At 55.1% G+C, this 22,407-nt stretch overlaps 1 protein-coding gene across 3 annotated transcripts in view; it reads left to right on the forward strand.

The window, feature by feature from the left end:
- The first annotated feature begins 2,595 nt into the window (after positions 1–2,595).
- The window catches only part of EPHB2 (EPH receptor B2), a 137,431-nt gene continuing 117,619 nt past the window's right edge, over positions 2,596–22,407 (forward strand). For all 3 annotated transcript variants that reach the window (XM_074925076.1, XM_074925077.1, XM_074925078.1), the window contains exon 1: positions 2,596–2,767. In XM_074925076.1, the coding sequence (XP_074781177.1) occupies positions 2,704–2,767 (64 nt within the window). In that variant the 5' untranslated portion in view covers positions 2,596–2,703. The remainder of the gene's footprint in view (positions 2,768–22,407) is intronic.

Consider the following 22,407-nt stretch of genomic DNA (forward strand, 5'->3'; position numbering starts at 1 on the left):
CTAAGGGGATGCTCAAAGTAGCTGAAGAAGAGAGAAGGTCTCCAGTGACTGTTCCCTTGGGACAAAATTCCCACTGTGCCTGGCAGTGCAGCCCTGGAGAGCTGCAAGAAAATCCTGAGGGTCTGGGGGACTCTGGCAAAGAGACAGGGCTCCTGCTTGCGCTTGGATTCTAGGCTCTCATGTTGTGGAACTGGGTGGATCCTCTGGGACATGCACTGCAGGACACAAAACTAGCCCTGAGATCCAGAAGGACTGAAATGATGTTTGAGGAGTCTGGAAATGGTGAGGGCTTTCTGACAGCTGATGAGCCATGCTGGGTGCTCCAGAGCAGCAGGGAGCGAGGGGACCATTACAGAGCTTGGGAAATGGGGGAGCCTTGGGAGAGCGCTGGGGTGGTGGGTAACTGCATGGATGCTTGGTCTCCTTGCCCTGGAGAGGAACACATCTGGAGGCAGGAGCAGCAAGACCAAAGGCCTCCTTCTGTAACTAACAGAGCACTCTCCATGCAATGAGACACTAAAGATGAAAACTTCTCCACACTCTATGGAGCTAGACCACAGGAGTCTTTGGAGGCTGCTGCACTGAGCAGGAACATCTGCAGTGATAGGAGCTCCCAAAGGCCATCAGAGCCTGCAGTTGGCCACAACTGAGTTGGGAAAGACCATTTGGCTCATGCATATGGCCAACAGGATCAGGGAGCCTTGACCTCCTTCAAACACACCTGTGGTGGGCAGGAAATGTGTCACTGCAACGGGTCAAGGTGGGGAAGTCAACATGTTCAAGCTGATGGTGCAGTAAAGGTACAAGGAAGAGCAGAATGGGATAAAGTTGGTTTTTTAGTGTCTCAGACACTTGGGTGTGTTGAGGGTTGCGTGGCTGCCCCTCAATGAGTGGGTTCAGTTTTGGGCCCCTCACCCCAAAAAGGCCATTGAATGACTCGAGCGTGTCCAGAGAAGGGCAACGGAGCTGGGGCAGGGTCTGGAGCACAGGTCTGCTGGGGAGCGGCTGGGGGAACTGGGGGGGTTCAGTCTGGAGAAGAGGAGGCTGAGGGGAGACCTCCTGGCCCTCTGCAACCCCCTGCCAGGAGGGTGCAGAGAGGGGGGATGAGTCTCTGGAGCCGAGGAGCCAGCGCCAGGCCCCGAGGGAATGGCCTCAAGCTGCCCAGGGCAGGGTCAGGCTGGCTCTGAGGAAGGATTTCTGTGCAGAAGGGGCTGCTGGGCGTTGGAATGGGCTGCCCAGGGCAGGGGGGGAGTCCCCATCCCTGGAGGGGTTGAAGAATCGGGCTGAGCCAGCGCTGAGGGATCTGGGGCAGTTGGGAACGGTCAGGGTGAGGTTCATGGTTGGGCTGGAGGAGCTTCAAGGGCTTTTCCAACCCAGACAATTCTGTGCAGGGAAGGGATCCATCCTGGCAGTCCAGTGGCTCTTCAGCTCTTGGCCTCTGAACCTTGCACAGCTTGTACAGAGCTCCATGTGCAGGGTGTGACCTTCCCTGTAAAGATCCTCCAGGACAGGGACACAAGATCCTCCAAAGGGGAGCACAGTTACGGGAGGTGAGCAGAGGGGCACTGCGGGGTATGAAGTGGTGCTGTCAGGGTGGGTGGGGCGAGGAGATGTCTGGGTGGTGGCAGAGGGGACCTGCTGGGGCAAAAATATCCTGAAGAGGGGTGGGCTCATGAGGTGCCCAAAGGACAGGCTCGGCTCCCGGGCACCACCGGTGTGGCGGAGTGGCGGGGCTGGGTCTTAGCTCCTACCTTCTGGGAAGGTCCTGTCTGACCCCCTCTGGTGTGAATGGGGCTGGTCCCCAACTCGCAGCTGCCCCTCACGGGACATGCGGGAGTTCCTGCTCCCGCCCCCCATGAGTTGAGTCCAGGGGGGTTTGGGGGAGTCGAGGCCGCCCGGAGCCTGCCAGCAAGAAGCCACGGATTTTGCCAACTCCTTGGATTTTTTTGTTGTGGTTGGGGTTTGTTTTGTTTTGTTTTGTTTTTGGGTTTTTTTTGTCCTGCTGGACGTGTCCCTTTCTCCTGCCGTCCCTGCCCGCTCCCCTCCACCGCCTTCGCCCCTCCCGGGACGCCCCACGCCCGCCCCGGCGGGCAGCGGCGGGGGCCAGGCGGAGCCCCCCCGGCCGGAGGGATGCTGAGCCCGGGGCCGGCGGGCAGGAGCGGGGCTGCGGGCGGTGGGAAGGGCGGAGGCGGGGGCATCCCTCCGGGAACACCTCCCCCCCCCCTCCCCGCTCCCCCCTCCCCGGTTTTTGCGGCGCGCAGTCAACCCCGGCGAGGAAGATTTGGGCTGAAATCACGGCTTTCTCTGGATGATCGACAGCTCCGGGAGAAACCATCGGCGGGCGGGGGGAGCCGCCGCCCGCCGCCCGCCCGCCGCCCGCCCGCCGCGCCGCCGGCCCCCCGCCGCCCCCCGCCCCGCCGCCGCCCGCCCGCCGCCGCCGCCCGCCGCCCGCCGCCCCCGCCGGCAGCGCGGCGCCCGGGGCGCGGGGGGGGCGGCGCGGGGCGCTCCCCCGCGCGGCGGCGGCGGTGGCTCGGCCCGGCCGCGGCGGCGGGGCCGGCGGTGCGCTCCGTGCCCGCGGCCGTGCCCGCGCCGGCGGCGGCCCCAGCGAGGGGGCTCGGCTCTGCGCTCCGCCGCTCCGCCGCTCCCCCGCCGCCCCCATGGAGCGCCGGCCGCGCCGCCTCTGAAGCCCGGCCCGGCCGCACCATGGGGCCGCTGTGGCTCTGCTGCCTGCCCCTCGCGCTCCTGCCCCTGCTCGCCGCCGTGGAAGGTAAGGGGGGGCCGCGGGGGGCGGGGGCCCTTCTGGGGCAGGGCGAGCCCCCCCTCCCTCCGGGGGTTTTTTCTTTCGCCCTTTTTTTGAGGGGGGGGTGGCACTTTACGTGCTATCCGCCCCCCCCCCCCCCTCCCCGCCGCACCCCTTCCGCAGCGTGGAGGGGAGGCGAAGTTTTGGGGAAGTGCTGCCCCGGCTGGAGGTGCTGCCGCCGGAGCCCGGTGCGGGGCTGAGGGCCCCTCGTGTGTCGTCGTGTGCCCGTCCGTCCCCCCCCGCCCCGTCCCCAGACCCTCCCGCTCGCCGCGTTGCCCTTCTCTCCGCCACCCCCATCGCCAAGGTGCGCACCCCGCGCCGTTCCCCCCGCGGCGGGTCCCCGGGTGCCGGCCGGGTACCGCGGAGCCTCCCCCCGAGGGATGCCTGGGCTCTGCCGCGCCGTGCCCGCTGCCGGCGCCCGGGAGAGGCTTCGGGGCGCACCTCAGCAAGGCCTTGCCGGCATCCTGGAGCTCAGGGCCGGCTCCCCGTTGGCGCTCCGGCCTTTCCCGGCGGCCCCGGGAGGAGCTGGGCTGCCCGCCGGGTTCCCCCGGTGCTCAGACAAAGCAGAGCGGGGCGGCAGGTGGGAGCTCCTGCGGGCTGGGTGCGCGGGGAAGGCGCTGGGCGGGAGCCCGCTGGAGGTCTCTGGCCAAGAGGGGGACTCGTCTTCCCGCTCCCCGAGCCCCCCTCAGCCCTGCCCGCCTGCTCCAGCCCGCCGCCTGCACCCGCACCCCGGGAAGCGCCGGAGAACTGGGCTGGGCAAGGTGTCAGGCAAAAAAACCGGCTCATCTCGGAGCAGCGCGGTCCACGCGTTATCTGCCCGTCGTGAGAGGGCCGTGGCCGAGGCGGCGAGGTGTCGGGGTGGCTCTGCCGGCCCCTCGGCTGCGCTGGGCCGCGGGTGGCCACGGCCGGCCTTGGGCGTGGAGGCACCGGGCGGTGGGAGCTGCACGGACGGTGTTTGTCTGGAACATGGATGAGGCACCATTTATTAAGTTGGAGTTTTGGGAGATGACTCATGGGTTGGCCAGCTATACATCGTGATATTTACAATATGGGAGCTTGGCATAAATAGGACTATTTACGTTGCAGTGGAGAGCGCTAGCCAGCTATGCTATTCAAATGATCCCAGTATGTTTTTAATTAGGGGGGGGGAGGGTTGGGGCGATGAGCTTGTTTGTGGGAGCGTACATGTCCACGTGGGACATGAGCCTGATCAGCTGGCGGCACTGACCATCACAACGGGGTTTGTGCTTGGCCAGCGGGGCCCGAGCGGGCTTGGCCGCTGAGTGCGGTGTGGGAGGGAGCCGGGCGGCTTCTGCAGGGACGGGGTGACATCGCCACCCGCCCTGCCCTTCCTGCATGCCGACAGGACCTACCAGGTGGTGCTGGGGGTCGGTGACCAGCTCTTGCATGAAGACGTGGGTGACCTTCCCACCGTCATGGCGGGAGCAGCAGGGACCGACCGCATGTGTGGGTGCCTGGGCTCATCCCAAGGGATGGGCAATAGACACCCTGGGGATGAGGGGGTGGCCAGAGCTGGCAGGGGGGTTCACCCGCCCGAGATGATCACTGTAAGGTGTGCTCCTCCATGGATGGGGAAGCTCCCAGGGAGATGGTTGATGGCGGCCCCGCACTGTGCTTCCAGCGACCGTCTCTCTCTGGGGCTGAACACGTTGATTTGGGTTCAGCGGGGTCCCTCCCATGCCCCTGCTGTTGCCTCCTGCCTTGCTCTGTGTGTGTGTCACGGGTTTGCGATGGTGGCTCACGGTGCTGGTGTGGGGAACCAGCCACTGTGTCCCAGCCCCTCCACCCTTGCAAAGGCGGCTGGCCAGCTGGTGAGGTGAAAGCACACCGGACGTCGCCCCCCAGGTGCCTCTGCTCCTTCCTCCCCTCTGGGAGCCGCCTCTTCCCTGGGCTCCCTGGATGCTTGGATGCAGCATCCCTCTGCATCTCTGGATGCTCTGGGCCCTGTTGGTGTGGACAGATTGACTCAACAGCAGCCGCTGGCTGAGGAGGCAGTGGCTGGACCCCGCCGCATCCCCCCTGGCCACAGGGCACCTTTGTGGCCACTCTCTGTGTGGCCACCACCAGCTCCGGCAAATTCCCAGGGCCAAAATGGGGGCAAAAAAGGCCCGTTCAGGGGAAAAGCGCATCCTGGTTATTTGCCCGGGGATCCTGGCTCTTGAGTCCTGTTTTCAGCTCTGCTACAGAGCTTTTCTGTAATGCTGGTAATTTCACTTGTCTCCTCTGTGCCTCAGTTTTCCTAATTACAAGGCGTAAAATAATACAAGCGTCTTTCCCAAGGGAGCCGTGAGGTTTTGTTAATGAACATGACAAAGTGCTTTGGGATCCGTGGTTGAAAGCGCAGCCTTAGCCAGTGCGCCTGTGTGTGGGGTGTTTATTTATCTACATGCTTTATATTTCTCTGTACGCTATATATTCACTTGCATTTAACAAACCTTAATTAGAAACAAAGCCGATAGGGAAGGAAATATAAACAGGAGTGTGCATGAAAATTGGAAGTTGATTACTCACTGGCCAGCAGAATGCATGTCTCGGGCTCGGGAGGAAAGGCTGTTTGGTTAAAACCAGCTCTGTTAAAAGGAAATGTGTAAAGAACGTAAAGCATAAATCAATATGGAAAACAGGGAGGTGGATGACAATGTACATAAAGCAGAGGTTAAGAATTGTGTACAGTTGTTAAGGCAGTTGCAACGTAACGTATCTGCAGCTGAGAAAGTTCAGGCTTATAAAAGGAAAGTTTTTGTGTGGGTTTTTTTTTGTTAAAAAAAACCAAAACAAAACCAGAAAGTCAAGAACAAAGGAGTCCAGGAAGGGTCTGGATCCCGCACCGGTTGGTAACAGTGCTGCTATCACTAACGGCTCCTCTTTGTATTCCCGCTGGCATATACTGTGAGTGTATCTGGAGTACTGAGACTTCTGAGGTATTTTTGGGGAGAGCTAGGAAGGACACTTAGATATTTTAAACTCAACAGCCCAGCTAACTCATGTGCGAGGGGGGAAGAAAACCCTGAAGGCGCACTTCACCCTGTTGGAGTTAACTTTCCATAAACCTTGCGGCACTGGCAAGTTTCCTGAGGGCTGGAGGAAAGCCAGCTGTGTGCCAAAAAATGCAGAAGAAGAAACGAGATGGCCCTAATATCTGTGAGGGTGCAGGTAGCCCAGGAGCTGGCAGCACGGAGGCAGTGGCAGGCTCTGATGGGTGAGGGACAACTGCCCGGTCCGACTTCTGCTGGGAAGCAGCATCATGGGCGAGGGGACTCGGTGTCCAACATCCTTCTGTGCCGGGTGGTTGCGATCCTGAGCCTGGCCTTGGGCTTGGAGAGGGACACTGGGGCAGGAGGGCCACGTCCTCTGCTGGGGCAGGCATCCCCATCCCTGGGGCATGCTGTGGCTGAAGTGCTGGACACAGACACCCATACCCGTGCTCTGAGCAAGCTGGATTCAGGACCTTTGTGTTTCTGTGTAGTTAATAATATCTTATAATGTACACGATATACATTATGCATTTATTACATTGCACGCATGTACATAACACACAGTATATTGTATTTGATGTATACTGTAACATATTTTAGTGTTAAAATACGGTCACCTCTCTTGTACACATGATCATGACCCGCTGCTGAGCTCCTCTGCAGCCTCATCGAGGGCCAGGGGTGGTGTGGGGGGCACGCCAGCGATCACAGGGCTTGGTTTGTGCCTCATTGTGTCTGGCTTCACTGTTTCAGTGGAGGAAGACTTTAGCCATCTCTTCGGGGTTACAGGTCACACCAAGGCAGTCGCTTTGACTTTGGTGCTCTAGGGAGGTGGCATGTGCCCAGGACGTGCCAGGACCATAGGAGCTGTGGGAGCATCTCAGTGTGCTCCAGAGAGATGCAGCAGGTCCAGGGAAAAACACAGGATCTGTCTGTGTTTGAATTCCAGATCTGCAGATGCTGTCCTGAGTCCGGGCTGGAACTGAATTTTTCACAAATGGGACTGAGGTGCAGATCAGAGACCGTGGTTTCGGGTCAGCCCTGTGCTTCCTGTCTCTCTGCCACTGCCTTCCCTCTCCGTCCCTGTATCCTGGGTTAATTTTTGACAAGGTGCATTCTTTACACCCAGCTGCCCTTTGCCTTACCAGGGCAGCAACCAGGGGAGAAAACTCCTTTTGGAGACCAGATGGGTGCCTGATTTAAACATTCGTGTAGCTACTGTTGCAGCTCTGTTCCTCCACTTTTGCCGGGTGGGAGCAGCAGTTACTCTTGATCCCTGCTGTATTTCCAGCTTCTCTGGGTGATAAAAGCTGAGGGGGTGGATGCTCGAGGGACATGCCAAGGGGACAGGGCTTGTAGGGGAGCAGGTCTCAGGGCTGGCGTGGCCATTCATGGCTCCCAGCTCCTCAGGACACCCTACAGAGGGATCTGGGGATGCAAAGGGGCCGTGGGTGTGCCTTGGGGATGCTGCCAGGGGGTTTTGGGGCTGTCCCTCGAGGATGGGAGCAGCAGCCCCCTTTGCAGATGGGCTGAGGATCTGCCTGCACTAGTCAGCAGCCGTTTGTGTACACATACCTGAGCTGGCTGTAAAGAGGGGTGGGCACTAGTGGGGCTGTGGAACCTGCCTGAGGAGCTGGGTAAATACTGGATGCTGAGATACCTCCCGAGGCCTGAGTGCTTTTGTGCGAGCGCAGCCAGAGCTGTGATAAATGAGAGCCCGAGCCCACACTCCTGCCCCAACACGCGCCCACTCCCGACAGACCGACCCTGCTGAGATGGGTGCTTGTGCGCAGGGCTGTCTGGGAGTGGGTGCGGGATTCCCATCCCACAGAAAGTCCTTTTTTACCAAGAAAGACCCCCGTCAGCTCCCATCCTGGTTTGCAATCCCTCCCAAACCTGGCCTTTGGTTTTCAGAGACGCCAGAGTGAAGCATGACTGCCCGTTGGATCTCATCAGGATGGGGGGAGCGGGGAGATCCTTGGAGGCAAAAGTTCAGCTGTTAGATAAGGGGGTAACGGCAGGGCCTCCTGCGATAAGGTGCTGACGTGTGGCGTGGGCGGGGGGGACGGGGAGGGGGTTGGGAGAGGGCTCTGCCCTGGCTGGTACCCAGGGGTGTGGGGAGCATGGGGAGGGGATATTACTGAGGATGCTGGAGGTGGGCAGAGACCTCCTGGGGGTCATGAAGCGGTTGCTGGGAGGGTGCAAGGAAGGAGAGGTGCCCCAGGGGGATGATATGCAGGGATATATTGATACTGACTTTATATCAATGTCAGGTGTTTCAGGAATGTGCTGGGTAGATGGCAGTCTGTGCCAGGGTGCAGGCACAGGGGTTGCTGTGTGGGGTGTGCTGCCCCCCTGCCCCTCCATCCAAAGCAGGACGGAAGCAGAGGAATAAGTGAGGATCATGCCGTGCTGTCCGCCCCTCTGAATTCCCGTGCTCAGGGATGAAAGGACCCGCGTTAGGTCTCTGCTTGCCTCTGACCTGACTTGAAGCACCGATTGCCAGATGTTAAGGGAGATGAAACAGGCCATGAGGGCAGAAAACACAACTATAATTGTGGATGGTCCGTGCCTTCGTAAATGTCACATAGGGGCAGTATTCAGAAATTATAGTTTTAGTGACTGTGAATAATTGTGGCTCTTCAGAAAGCCCATGAGAGGAGGATCTCTTGATTTAGACCCGAGCGTCGTGGGTGATGTGGTGGGAAGCATGAGGCTGCCTCCGTGGGAGCAGGTTCAGTCTCCCAACGGACACGAGAAGGGGCTGGTGAGCTCCAAAATTTGGTTAAGCTTTATCAGTCAGTCTAATAAATTATGTTCTTTCCACCTTACCTCTCTTAGACCATTGCATCCATAAAATGATCAGCACTTAAAAATACTGCATAGTAACATTTTGTAAGTAAAGCAAAGTGAAGGAGCTTGCTGAAGGTGCAACTAGCATAGTGAAATACTTGCACATGATGTTAAAGTGATATTCAAGCTCAGTATAAATGCACGTTGCTGTTTAACTTATGAGATTTTTTGTTTTTAATCTTGATTAAATGGCAAATTGAAGGAGGTCACTGGAGGTAAAAAGCTGTTCTTCAGAAAATGGAAGTGTTGTCTAAAAGGGGAAAATAGAAAAAAAATCAGAAACTTTGGCATGGTGAATGTGAAACCATATATGGCAGGCTGAGGAGTTTGAAAAATAACTTGTGAGAAGAAATTAATTATCCCTCCAAATTCCTCCTGAACAAATAAGAATTGGGAGGTTAAATGTGACAAGGACGGAGTGCTTGGGAAGATGGGGAATGACTTTAGTGTCCCCACAGATGGCCACAGCCGAGGGGACTCTTGCCAAGGAGTTTTCCTTCCCAGGGCAGGGCTGAGAGACTGCCCTGAAGTCACGTCACAAAAGCTTATATTTTAAAATAACTTGGTAAAATGAATATTTGGGCCAGAGCAAATGGGATGAGCATCCTTTAAGAAGAGCTCCCTGGGTGATCCAGCAGACTCCAGAGCAGTAATTTTAGAGGAAGGGCTCTCTTATGGATTAAAATCTGCTTAAAGAGGGGGAAACAAAGAGTCAGTTTTCCCACTGGACAGGGGTCAGTGTGAGGCTTGCGCTGTGCAGTGTATTTATAAATGTGCTAGAAAGGGGTGGGAACTTGACGGCGAGAAAGTTTGCAGATTATACAAAATTATTCAGGATGATAAAAACAACAGTTGTCTTTAAAATATTGTAAAAGGATCTCATGACACTGGATAACCAGGCTATAAAGTGGCAGATTAAATGTAGTCAGTGATGAATGAAAAGGGATTCACATGGAAAAAATTACCCTAAACCCATGCATGCACAGTGGCAGTCTTTAAATTACTTATTAGCATTTTAAGAAAGAGATCTTAAAGTCATTGTGGATGGCTCTTTGAAAGCATCAACTCAGAACTGGGAAAGGCTGGGAAAGAAGGGCAGGGATGCTTATACAGGAGAGGTACAGGGGTTGGGGGGCTTCAGGAAAAATGTAAGGGAGGGGCACAGAGGTGCGTTGAACCGTGGGAGGTGTGAAGAAAAGGGTGATGAAGGGGGGATGATTCATTATTTTATACTTTTTCATTTGTTCTTGCAGCAGGTTTAAAACCCGGCGTGATGGAGGGCTGAGGCAGGAGTGTGCTGGGCAGGGTGAAGCCCACCCCTGCCCGTCCTGGGTCCCAGGGGTATCAGGAGGGCCTTGGTGCTGGGCTGCAGAATGCAGGGTGCTTTCTGCACCTCTGCGCTGAGCATCCTCTGGCTGCGCTGCTGGAGATGGGAGGGAAATCGGGAATCCCTTTGGCCCAGCCCCTGTGACAGTTGTGCTGTTGGAGGTCTGTCCCAAAGGGAAGGGCAGTTTCTCCAGGCCCTGGTGCTGGATGGCCGTGCTCAGTGGGGACCCCACCACCCGCCCCAGCTCGGCTTTTAAGACCATCTGCAGCTTCTGAGGCAAAGCGCTGGAGGGGTCTGTGTCACTCTGGGTGCTCATCACCTTGGCCGTGGCAGGGGGACCCTCCGAGTGCAGGAACACCTTCCCACCTTAGGCAGGCTCTTGATTTTGGAAGGGTGACTGGCCTGGGGTAAGGTTCCCTGGGAAATGCCTGTTGGCACTCACCTTTGCCCTCCTTGGTGTTTCAGAGGGTGGGAGCATCTGGCTGGAGCTGGGGGGGGGGAGAGGAGCTACCCTCAGCCCTGGGTTCAGCTGGGGGGGCAAAGGCTGGGTCTAGAGGAGGTGCCGGGTCGGGGGGTGGCGAGGGCGGCTGAGCGTGTGAACGTCCCCGTGTTGGAGGGGACGCCTTGAGCCACACGGGCTCCTGCTCAAAAGGCCAGACAAAGGGAACAATGGGCTCTGCAGCCGGGCTCCTGGGCAGCCTGCGGCTGGCTGGCGAGCCCCCGGCATGGGAGAGGAGGGGGAGGCGCTCGGGCTGGCCGCAAAGGGCTGAGTTCTCCTCTGCTCCCACCCAGGCTTTGGGGGCCACGGGAACACCCAGCCCGCAGCAGAGTGGAGGACACGCTGTGTCCCAGGCGAGGGTTATCGCATGCCGAGCAGCTCACTGCCTGCACCTAGCTAGGCCAGGCTTATTTGGGGTCCGTCTGCCCAGCAGCAGGCTGAAACAAATCCTTCTCTATGTCACCCCAACTCAACTCCCAAAACATGTCCCCAGAGTGTGTGGGGCCCTGCCAGAGCCTGGTGAGCTCTGGTTGCATGTCCTCGCCGTGGCTTGCGGGGACCCTTGTTTCGGGGGCTGGTGCTGTGAGGCAGAGGAGGAGGAGAGTCAGGGAGCGTGAGGAAGGTTGAACTGGGGCTGGACCCTCTGGACCCCCTGTCCAGACCCTCTGTGAGACTGGACAATTTCAGCAGAGGGATGCAGGCGAGAGAAGGCATCTCCATCCTCCACAGCTGTGGTGCACAGGCGCTGTGGGAAGCGGTGGATGAGAAGCTTCACACTGTGGTGTAGCTGTGCAGGTTCTTCCTATCCCAGAGTCTCCTGGGACGAGGGAAGACAATTGGAACACTCTGTCTTGGGCAAGGGACAGGGAGTTCTTGGATGCCCTGAAGATACCTGCAGGTGCGTGGCTGCTTTCCTCGAAGAGTATGTGTCCTGCCAGGACCCATATCTGCCTGCATTCACTGTTCTCCACTCCCTCTGGGCATGGGCCGGTGGCCATGGTTGGTGCTCCTGGAGGAAGCTGGCAACATCCTTCCCTGCCGCTGGCTCCCGTGAGCCTGCAGCTCTTTCTCCCTGGGTATGGACAAGGCGCAGCCTCTGTGAGTCTGACTCCAAGCCTTTCTCTCATGAGATGCATCTTCTTCTTGCAAGCTCAGCTTTTTGTATGGCCGGTGTTTGAACTGTTGGGTAGGAGTGATGGGACTTAGCAGCCTGACCCAGGGGGAGGGCTTGGTCCTAGAACGTGCCTGCGGACAGCACATTTATCCTGTATCTATCACCTATTCTGAGGATGTGTCCGAAGAAGCTCTTTGTGGTCTTGAATAAGAGCTAGAGGTGCTTCGGACTAACAAATACATGTGTAGGTGGTCTGAGGCAAGGTGTGGTAGGAAGTCTGGTGAAGATCAGGTTTGGGCCAGCTAAACGAGTTGTGTGCAGCAGAGGGGAGGTTGAAGAAGCCCTGGGACATCATGGAGAGGTTCATGTGGTGGTGGGTGGCTGCAAGTGAGCCGGGTGGGGTGGGTTGACCCTGGCTGGATGCCATGTACCCACCAAAGTCACTCTATCACTCTCCCTCCTTGGCTGGACAGGAGAGAGAAAATACAATGATCTCATGGGAGATCATTCACCAGTTACTGTCACAGGCAAAACAGAGTTGACTTGGGAAAATTAGTTTAATTTCTTACCAATCAAATCAGAGTAGGGTAATGAGAAATAAAACCAAATCTTAAAAACACCTTCCCCCCACCCCTCCCTTCTTCCCAGGCTTAACTTTACTCCCGATTTTCTTTACCTCCTCTCCACCAGCGGCATAGGGAATAGGGGTTGTGGTCAGTTCATGACACCTTGTTTCTGCCACTCCTTCCTCCTCAGGGAGAGGAGGACTCATGCTCTTCCCCTGTTCCAATGTGGGGTCCCTCCCACGGGAGACAGTCCTCCATGAACTTCTCCCATGTGAGTCCTTCTCACAGTGTGCAGCTCTTCCCGAACCGCTCCAGCGTGGGTCCCCCATGGGGTCACCAGTCCTGCCAGCAAACCTGCTCCATTGTGGGCTCCTCTCTCCATGGGGCCACAGCTCCTGCCAGGAGCCTGCTCCAGCGTGGGCTTCCCACAGGGTCACAGCCTCCTTTGGGCATCCCCCTGCTCCATCGTGGTGTCCCAACGGACTGCAGGTGGAGATCTGCTCCACCATGGACCTCCATGGGCTGAGGGGGACAGCCTGCCTCGCTGTACTGTGGGCTGCAGGGGAATCTCCACCGGCACCTGGAGCACCTTCTCCCCTTCCTTCTTCACTGACCTTGGTGCCTGCAGAGTTGTTTCTCTCACACTTTCACTGCTCCCTCCTGTTGCAGTTGCACAAGTCTTTTTCCCCTTCTAACATGTTATCCCAGACGTGCTACCACCATGGGTGATGGGCTCAGCCTTGGCCATCGGCGAGTCCATCTCGGAGCCGGCTGGCACTGGCTCTGTCAGACATGGGAGAAGCTTCCAGCAGCTTCTCACAGAAGCCACCCCTGTAGCCCCCCCGCTACCAACACAGCCCACGGCTGTCCCAGCCGGCGCACGCCACATGCCCGGGTGTGAGATGGGCCCCATCACGGGAGGGGTCGTGTCTGGCCGTGCAGAGGTGATGCTCACGTTTCATGATTGGCTTTGCTTGTAATCCTGTTTCCAGGCTCCACAACTGCAACTCGGAAACCTTTACAGTGGTTCCTCACTTAATAAATCTTTGCCTTGTTTTACTTTTAAGTCTGTCTGGTATCGGGGGATAAAACAAGAGGAGAAATGCGTGAGCTGGGAGCAGCGTGGATGCGATAAAACAAGGTGTAGGAGCTGGCTGGAGCGCGTTGCTTTCAGGGAGCGGGACTGGCCAGGCTGCAAAGGGTTAATTGTCGCCTGCCAGCTTTTAGGAAGGCATTTCCTGCGGATCTCTCCTGCAGGATCCCCGCCACCTCCAAGGTTGCTTGCTTGCCGAGTGCCCTTGCAGGTGGCTGAGCCCTGGTTTTGTGTGCTCGTCCCCAGCCTTTGTACGCACGCCACGGCACGCAAGCTGCACGCCGAGAGAGCACCTGCGTGTTAAATGTGAGCAGACACGTGGCTTCCTCACTGCTCTGGTGTAGAAACGGGTACAGCTCCGGGGGGCAAAGCAAACTAGTAATTTTTTTTTTTTTTTTATTATTATTATTTTTCCCTAGTGAGCAGGGAGTGGCTGGTGCCTGGATGCGGGGAATGGCTGGTGGCGGGATATCAATTGCCTGGTGCTGGAGTGTGTCGGGTGAGGGGATGGGATGTCTGCCCCCTGAGCTTGGCATGGGGCACAAAGCTGTGCCAGCGAGGAGGGGGTTTGAGGCAGGCAGAGCAGAGCAGTCCCGCCAGGGACAGTTTGCAGTCAGGTTGGGCAAATGCATTCCCAGGGCAGAGCCTGGGGCTGCCCTGTCCAGGCTGAAACTGGCACAAAGCTCACTCATTCCTTTAAGTGCCTTACAGAGGAGGAGGTAGTCCCCATGTAACAGGCACCCTCCTGGGCTTCTCCCATCCCCAGTGCGTGTTAGCACCACTCTGGAGGCTCAGGAAAGATAAACACAGAAGTGTGCATGATGCCGTGTGGAAATCCCTTGACAGCAGACACATAGCAGAGCAGCGGGACGCTGGCGTGGGCTAGAGGAGGAGGAGGAGGCTGTGCCAGCTGCTCTGGAGGGGAAGGTGTGCTGACCATCTCCGGGACTTGTCCCCAGTCGTCTGCTCAACCTTTGGGGAACCTCAGAGAGAGTCCTTGGACAGATGCAGAGCAGTCAGGAGCAGGGCAGGCACAGGAAAGGTGCTAATTAGGATGTTGGCAGCATTAGTAGGGGTTGGTGTCTGGCTAGTGGGAAGTGTTGAACAGGCAGCGCAGGGTCTGCTCTGTGTTGTGCTTGGTGTAAATCTCCAGGCAGCAGGCAGCTAGAGAGTCTGCGGCTGGGATGAGGGCAGCTCAGGTGTGTGATGGAAACTGTCCTGGGGTAGGTGAGCGCTGCTTTGAGTCCACCTGTGGCAGCTGGGTGATGGTTGGTGATGTGACTGTCGCAGGGGGGCCAGATCTGCTCCGAGCATCACCTTGTGGTGGGGAGATGCTGCCTTGGGGTGGCTGCACTGCTGCTGCACAGAGCCAGTCTCTGATACGCCTGGTTTTCTCCTCCTTGTGGCTCTTCACCTTTCATTTTCCAAGGCTGTAGGCGAGATGGAGAGCACAGAAGTTAGTAACAATGCTTTTTGTTTTTGCCTTTGGTCTGATGTCAAACTCTTGTGCCTTCATATTGAATAGCTGCCATGAGATTTTGCTGTGACTGACACCTGTTCTGACTGGAGAGCGACAGCTTTTGATAAACAGATCCTCTGGAAGCGCTGAATTTACTGGCAGCTGCTCCCGTTTGTCGTCTGGTCTCTGTTCCTGGGTTTGGCTAAACTTTGCACTGCTCTGGGAGGTTGCTGATGCTCCTTCTTGGGTTGAGCAGTGGCTGGGGAGGTCTGCTGGGCTCCACTGGTTGATGGTGAGCCACAGGGCAGGCAGGAGGTGTAGACATGTGCAAGTAAGGCTTTGCCAGGGAGTGCATCCAGGCTGGTCCCTCTGGGCTGAGCAAGCGGCTGTCCCCATCCTGGTGGTACACAGCTCATGGGTGTTGCACGTGGGGGGCAAATGGGCATGTGCCAAAAGCTGCGTTGCTGTTCCCAGTTTCCGTATGTCTCTGTGTAAGGTGGGGCTGCAGGTGGGGGCTTGAATTTTGGACTGGAAAATAAGGGATGTAGGGGACACTGCCAGGGGCTGCGGTAGGTTTGGGAGTGGCACGTTTAAGGACCAAGAGAAGGGACCAGTGGGGCCCACGTGTCCCCATGGCATGCTGGATGGGGTGGCAGGGGCTGCCCGTGTGCCAGGGGAAGCAAAGCAGGTCACCCTCGAGGAGGAGTCTCGCCCTGTAATTTGGGTAGCCTAAATATGACCTGAGCTCTCACTTGTGGGTGCTGAGCCTTTGGAAAGCTGACCCAGCATTTTTCTGTGCGTTTGGGAGGTCCTCAGTGTGTGGGCTACAGAGGGAAAAAAAAAAGGGATTTGTGAGGTCAGCCCTGGGTGTGTCATCCACCAGCCTTGAATTACTCGGTGGCCAGAGGGGTGGAGAAGGGCTTGGCCCCTGCTGTGGGTCTCCCAGGGGCACCAGCAGCTCATTGAGCCATGGCAGTGTGCCCACCCCAGTGTGCTTCCATCAAGGTGCCTGTTGCCCTGCCCGTGGTGCATCGGGCTCTGTGCTACGTGTGCTGGAAGGAGAAACCCCGTGGGTGCATGGGCTCAGGTGACAGCCTCCGAAAGCACTGTGGAGTCTCCTTCCCCTTGGTGGTAGGAATGTGCTGTATCCTTGTGCAGGGCTAAAATAAAACCGCTGGCAAAGTCGCATGGCACATAAAGAGCCCGGCTGTCCACGGAGGGACATGTCCCTCTCCTGGCTGCTGTGGCTGGGGATGCTCAAGGCAGGGCTTGTCAGGTGGTGGTGTCTTTATTTGCTGCAGAGAAAGGGTTTGAAATCAGTGGTAGGTAGGCTCTTGTGCTCGATGTGCTCCAGAGCTTTAACTCTGAGAGGCCGCTTTGCATGGCCGTGGACTAACATGAGCATTTGGAGCCCACCTGGAATAGGTGTGTGGTGGCCCTGAAGGAGACAACACATCATGCGAGGGAGTATCATGAGGACAACCAGTCAAACTGATGGGTGAATCAACAAAGCCAAAAAAAAAAAAAAAAAAAAAAAAGCCTTGGCTCTATTCCAATTCTATAACAATAAAATGAAACAAACATCATGTTCAAATTGCCTGAAGAAATCCCACCCCCTGGTGGTGCCGAGGGAGACCCTGCCAGTCTGACGTCAAGAAGTCCTGCTCTGAGGATGCACAGTCCCATGTACAGTCCCCATTGATGTGTCGTGGCAGAGGGGGTTCCTGCCCCAGCCTCCCCCCTCTTCTCCCCTTTCCAGCTAAGCTGAGGGTCTGGAGGGGGGACTTTGCTTTGCTGCACTAGCCTGTCCTCCAGCGCGGGTTTGGTGTGACCCTGTGCCATGCCTGGGCTTGGAGGTCCCCACTCTTCCAACCTCTTCCCCTCCAAATCCTGATTTCCTTCTCCGTCAAATGAGAGCACCCTGGGGGTGGTTTGTCCCAGGTGGGGATGGTTTCCTGGGTCAACACCTGCTTGAGCCAAGTGGAGATGTTTGGATGTCGTCTCCCTGGAGCTCCTGTGAAGACCTTGCCCATGCTGAGGACCACAGTCTGCTCCAGCCATGGAGTGGCAGCTTGGTAGAGACAGCGGGGACACACAACTCAGATCGTTTCAGTTTAGTGAGGTTGCCTCAGAATCAAGTGTTTTAACTGCTCAGAAAATGTTGCTGTGGGATTTATCCAGTGTCTTAGGATGGTGGTGGGGGACGTCATGCTGGTCGTGGGACTGCTTCTAGGAGAGAAGGACATTGAAGCCCACTGCTGAGAGCACAGTTTTGCAATAGCGGTTGCATCTCCTGCACCCAGCTTCTGGGACCCAAAACAAGTCCTGGAGGGGTGGTTGTCCTTTGTCCTGCTCTACACTGCAGCAGGAGTAAATATTCACTAGAGATCAGCACAGTGAGTGCTGAGTCGCTTTTATTTTGGTCTCTGAAGATAGTGAGGCCCGTTGGAGGTGTGAGCAGGGATGGCCCGTGGCAGGGCTTGCCGGACTTTAATGCTTGGAATAGTTTTGCCGCTTGCATTTGCAGGGCTCCGGCAGGGATGAGACTTGCTGGTCTCCATGGTTTTATGTGCCATGGGACTGTGCCAACAGTTTAATCACAGCTGAACCCTCCTAGAGCAGCGTAAAAAATGTTGTAGTTGGGATTAGGTTACCCATCCTTCCTATAAAAGACTCTATAAACAGTCCATCAAGCCCAAGCATTCCTCTGTTGGCTGTGAGGTCCTTTCTCTTAATGGGTCTGGCATTTGCTTTGACTAAGTCTTTGTTGCGGGGGGGAGGCACTGCTTGAAAGGAGCCCCCAAAGGATGGCTTTTCTGCTTGCATTAGTGGGGGAACCCAACTGGGCTGGCTTGGCAGAGGCGGTGTTGGATGTCAGAGGATCTGGCTGGGGAGGCAGGGGGTAAGAGGCAGTCGTGACAAGCCCAGAAGGCACTGACAACAGCAGCTGCTCCCTCCCCATTGCTGAGGGCTGTTTCCATATGGATTTGCCTTTTACTGGGGTACTGGAGAGTTTTCCCCAATCTTGGGGCAGGCAAGGACCTGGAAGTCTTTCTCTCCCGTCTCCCCACACACTGCAGACCTGTCTTGTCTCTGCTGCAGCTTGAGCAGGTTCCCAGAAGCTGTTGAAAATACTAAAGTTTGAGCTGGCCACCAAGTGGTCTCTTTCTATCTATGAGTGCGCTCCCAGCTTCACCTCCACCTCCACCAGTGAAGCCTGCTGTGGAAGAGCTCCTGATTCAGTACCACCTGTGGGACTTTCTTGGGGTGCTTTGAGGTTTCTCATTTACCCATTGGGGAGCCACAGGGCAGGGAATGGATGGATGTGGGTCGTGCTGAGGATGTTCTTTGTCCTGAGAAGGAAGAGCAAAGGTGGCATTTGTTTGTGCACCCAGACCTAGCCCTAACCCGCCTGGCTCCCAGGGAAGTCCTGGCTGGGATGCAGTCCTGTTGACGATACCTGCCCACTTGGAAGGGGACTGATGCTGTCCCATTGTTTCACGCACAGTGAATGTCTGTCGGGTGGGAACAACATTTGTGCTGCCGTGCCAGAGCCAGGCACAGGGGGCTGTCCCCGAGCAGTGCTACTGTGTCACTGGGACCATCTGGAGTTCTTCCTGGCTGGTGCTTACATGTGCTGAGCCACACTAGCTCAACGGGTGTTTGCTGGAGGAGGCCAAGCTTTACAGTGCTTTTGCCAACAGGCTTTAATTTATTTTTAAGGACTGTGCCCCCCCCCCCCAACTTTCCTTTGAGGATGATTTGGTCAATTTAATCACCAGCACAAAAGTGAGGTTTCTAATGTAAGCTGTTAGCAAGACCCCCTCCCTTAGTATCCTTCAGATGGCAATTCAGTCCACCTGCCTGGGATAGCTGTTTTAGATCATCTGGCTTGTCCTTGGAGGCACCTCTGCTGTTACTATCTGTAGAAAATTAACAACTGCTTAGAAGTGGAAGCATTATTTTTTCATATTGCAAACGGCAAGGGAGGTGTTTCCCATATGCTTTACCTGAGGATGCTCTGCGAGCCTGGAAGAGCATTAGATACCTCCACATTGCTTTCCTCCATCCGTCTCCATCGTGCTGACTGCATGACAAAAATGAACCTGGGGCTGGTTTCTGCAGAGTCCACTGAGGTGCAACGCTGGGAACTGTTGCATTGAACCTGCCAGCTAATCAGCTCTTAATCCCTTTAGCATGTTTTTGGCGATACGGAGTTGTACGCCCAGGCAACGGCTAGACTGCTGCTGGGATGGCTGGCTCTGCTCCCCCATGCTGCTGTCACGCCTCCTGGTTTTGGTAGTCAGAAAGCCTCCTGCCTTGTACATGGCTACTCTCACCAATCTAACTTGTAATCTCAGTGAAGAATGAAATCAGATTTGTTTGACAAGACCTGTTTCCTGTAGAAGTATGTTGACTCGTGGTAATTATACTCCTGTTCTTTAATTCTTTATGATTTGAATTACATCAGCATTTTCATTATTTTCCCAGAAGTGATTTCAGGCTGAGAGAGACCTTGAAGCCTCCCTTTTCATCACGTTATAATCGTAGTGCATCTTCTAAACGTGATCTTTCTTCACTGAGATACATTACTGGCCTCAAGGACTTACCAGCTTTCTTCGCATGGGCTCTTCCTTGCTTGAAGTCTGTTGAGTCTGTCACTGTGAAATGTGTTTGATTGTCTCAGTTCTCCCTTTCCCCATCCCAGACCCTGAAGCGTTATGAGCTCCGATACTTCTCAGTCAGAACTTGTCCCCTGCCTCATGCTCTCCCATGGCTGGTGGGGCTCATGGATCTGCACTGTTTTTTCCTCAGAGTGCTGCTGCAAGTAATAAAGATCTTTTTGAAGTCACCTCCTGCCTTCCAAAGCGCTTCTGGCCTCATGTCTCCCCTCCTTGGCAAAGGACATGGGATACTCTCTGGAAACGTGGTGCTGGAAAGAGCTGTGTAGGTTTGCTATTCATGCAAACATTGACCAGTACTGGAACCAGGCTGTGGAGCTTTCTTGTGGTTTTCTTCCTATTTGATGTTAGTGACTAGTACCAGAATTTGATTTTTCTACCTGTTGTGGAGGTGTCATACAGGAGGCTCATGTGGGCATGGTTCCTTGAGCTTGTTTATGAAAGTGTCATAAATGAAGATAAATGGTGGCTGTGGCTTCTTCCACCTCCATGAGGCCGTTGTCCATGTAGAAAAGCCAAGTTATCTGGTCATCGTGTGGTCTTGGTGCATCCATTCCTGCTGTGACCAAAGAATTTGTTATTTGCTAGATGCTTGCAAACTGTGTGTGTGATTTTTTAAGAGAATTACAGCCAGATGGTCACTGGGTCATTAGTTAAGTATGAGCTAAGGAGTTCTGTGTTGCTAACAGGAGCAAGCAGCCTTGTCCTCCTGGGGGCTATGGAAATAACATCCTACATTCCTAATAAAGACACAGACAGGCTGACCATGGCCATCCTTCCCAAACTGTTGCAAAGAACTCCAGCAAGGGAAGCCCTGATTTGCATGTAGGGCTGTGGTGGTTTGCCCTTGGCTAAACGCCAGGTACCCACCGAGTTGCTCTATCACTCCCCCCCCTCCCTTTTTTTTTTTTTTTCTCAACAGGGCAAAAAAGGGGAAAGAAAATAAGATAGGAAAAAACCAACCCTTGTGGGTAAAACAAAAGCAGTTTTAATGTAAACGAGCAAAGCAAAGTCCATTTTTAGAAGCAAAATAAAACAGATTTATTCTCTACTTGCCATGGAGAGGCGATGTGGTGCCTTCTCAGGAGCAGGGCTCCCATACGCGGAGTGGTTGCCTCAGAGGACCAAGGGTGACCCCCCCTTCCTCCTTTCTCCCAGCTTTATACTGAGCAGACGTTACATGGTCTGGAATATCCCTTGGGTCAGTTGGGGTCAGCTGTCCTGGCTGTGTCCCCTCCCGAGATCTTGCCCACCTGTCCCACTGTGGGGGGAAGATGTCGGAAAGAGCCTTGGTGCTGTGTAAGCACTGCTCAGCAGCAGCCACCACACCAGGGTGCTACCAGCACCCTGCCAGCTCCCAGCATAAACCACAGCACCATGGGGGCTGCTGTAGGGGAAAACCAATTCTGGCTCAGCCAGACCCAGTACAAGGGCAAAAAAATTTAAACAGAAAAAAAAAAAATCCCTCAGTATGGCGCAGCAGTGAAGCGGGCCCAGAAAAGTGACATGAACTCCAGATCTCCATTCCTGGGCATTATTAATGTTTTTTTTTCTATGTTTCTGAGAATTTTAACATTTTTACTTAATATTTTGTCTGTATGTTTAAACGAACACCGCCACCATAACTTTTTCTTGTCTTCAGCCATGCCAGACATGGCTTTTCCATAGGTTTTACCTTATTAACTTGTTTCACTTCATGCCAGTCACAATAAAATAGGGGCTGCCTGCTGATTCTTCTTCCGTTTCTCATGCATTGCTTTTGTCATGTGTGGTTGTCACCAGCACTTTGTTACTCTGAGGTTGGTTTCATTTGAAGTCGTCATCTTCCTAGATTGTCAAATTGTAGCCTTTAAAAAAAAAGTAATTTAAACTTTTCTTTTAGTCATAGAATCATAGAATGGTTTGAGTTGGAAGGGACCTCAGTTGGAAGGGACCTCTGAAGATCATCTAGTCCAAAACCCCTCTGATTTTCATTTGTACTCTTCACTCCTGTTTCCTGGTTGACCCTGCTTGTGAATTTTCTGAGATTTGGGAAATTAATCCATATGGAGCAATGAGCAAAGCCATTTCAGGTTTGGCCTGTCCTCCCTTTGGTCAACACAGGCTGTGATCTCTGGTTCTGGGGCAATTACATGCTTCCAGTCCAGTGATTCAGCTGTCTTTCTGTGTCATTAGGAGGTCCAAAATTGTAGACCTCAGGGTCTTTAATGCACTTTGTGCATTAAAATTATGTAATGAGCCTGTCCTCACCGATCTCAGGGTATGTTATAGTGTAATGACGACAGATATTGACAGGTACAAGGCACCAATGTTTCCAGGCAGTGCGAGAAGCAGAAATCTGGTGGCGAGAGCTGGGTCGTTGGCTCTGTGTCCATCACGTGTTGGCTTTCCATCACATGTGGTGTTGTACCGTTTCATATCCCAAGCATGTTCATGATTTGTATTGGTCCAGTCATTGCTCAGCTGAACTGGTGTGAACTGAGGTGTCTTCTCCAGCATCCTCTTTGGCTTAACTGCCCTGTGATGATGTTACAGTCTAGGCTAGTCATAGTGCCAGCTCTGATGGAGTCACATGCCAATGATGGCATGATTGGAGCCCCTCCTTTGTAGACAAGCCAGAAGCTGGAGGAGACATGGTTTGGGGAGGTGACAGCAGAGTCTGCTGTGATGGTTCAGTTTGGACATGCTGTACTCACCTCTCTCTGGCTCTCACCATTCTCCTCCTCAGGAGCCCTGGCTAGATTTCTTGCTGAAACTGAGAGGGGAGTCCAAGACTGCCCCAGCCTTGGGTTAGGCACAGTGTCAGGTGAGTTGAATGGGATGCTCTAAGACTGAAGAAAGAGGACTGGTGGCTGGATTTGAGAGGACATGCAATGGCAGTAGCCTATGTTAGCAGGTGGCGTGCCCTGCTTTGCTGATGGAGGAGGACCTGCTGCCCTGCCAAAAACAGCTTTCACCTGAGAAGGTGGCTCCTGCTAGACATCTGCTGGTATCTCTGTTGGTTTTGGGCTGTGCAAG

This window comes from Athene noctua, chromosome 22, assembly GCF_965140245.1.
Source record: "Athene noctua chromosome 22, bAthNoc1.hap1.1, whole genome shotgun sequence".
NCBI classification, from domain to species: Eukaryota; Metazoa; Chordata; class Aves; order Strigiformes; family Strigidae; genus Athene; species Athene noctua.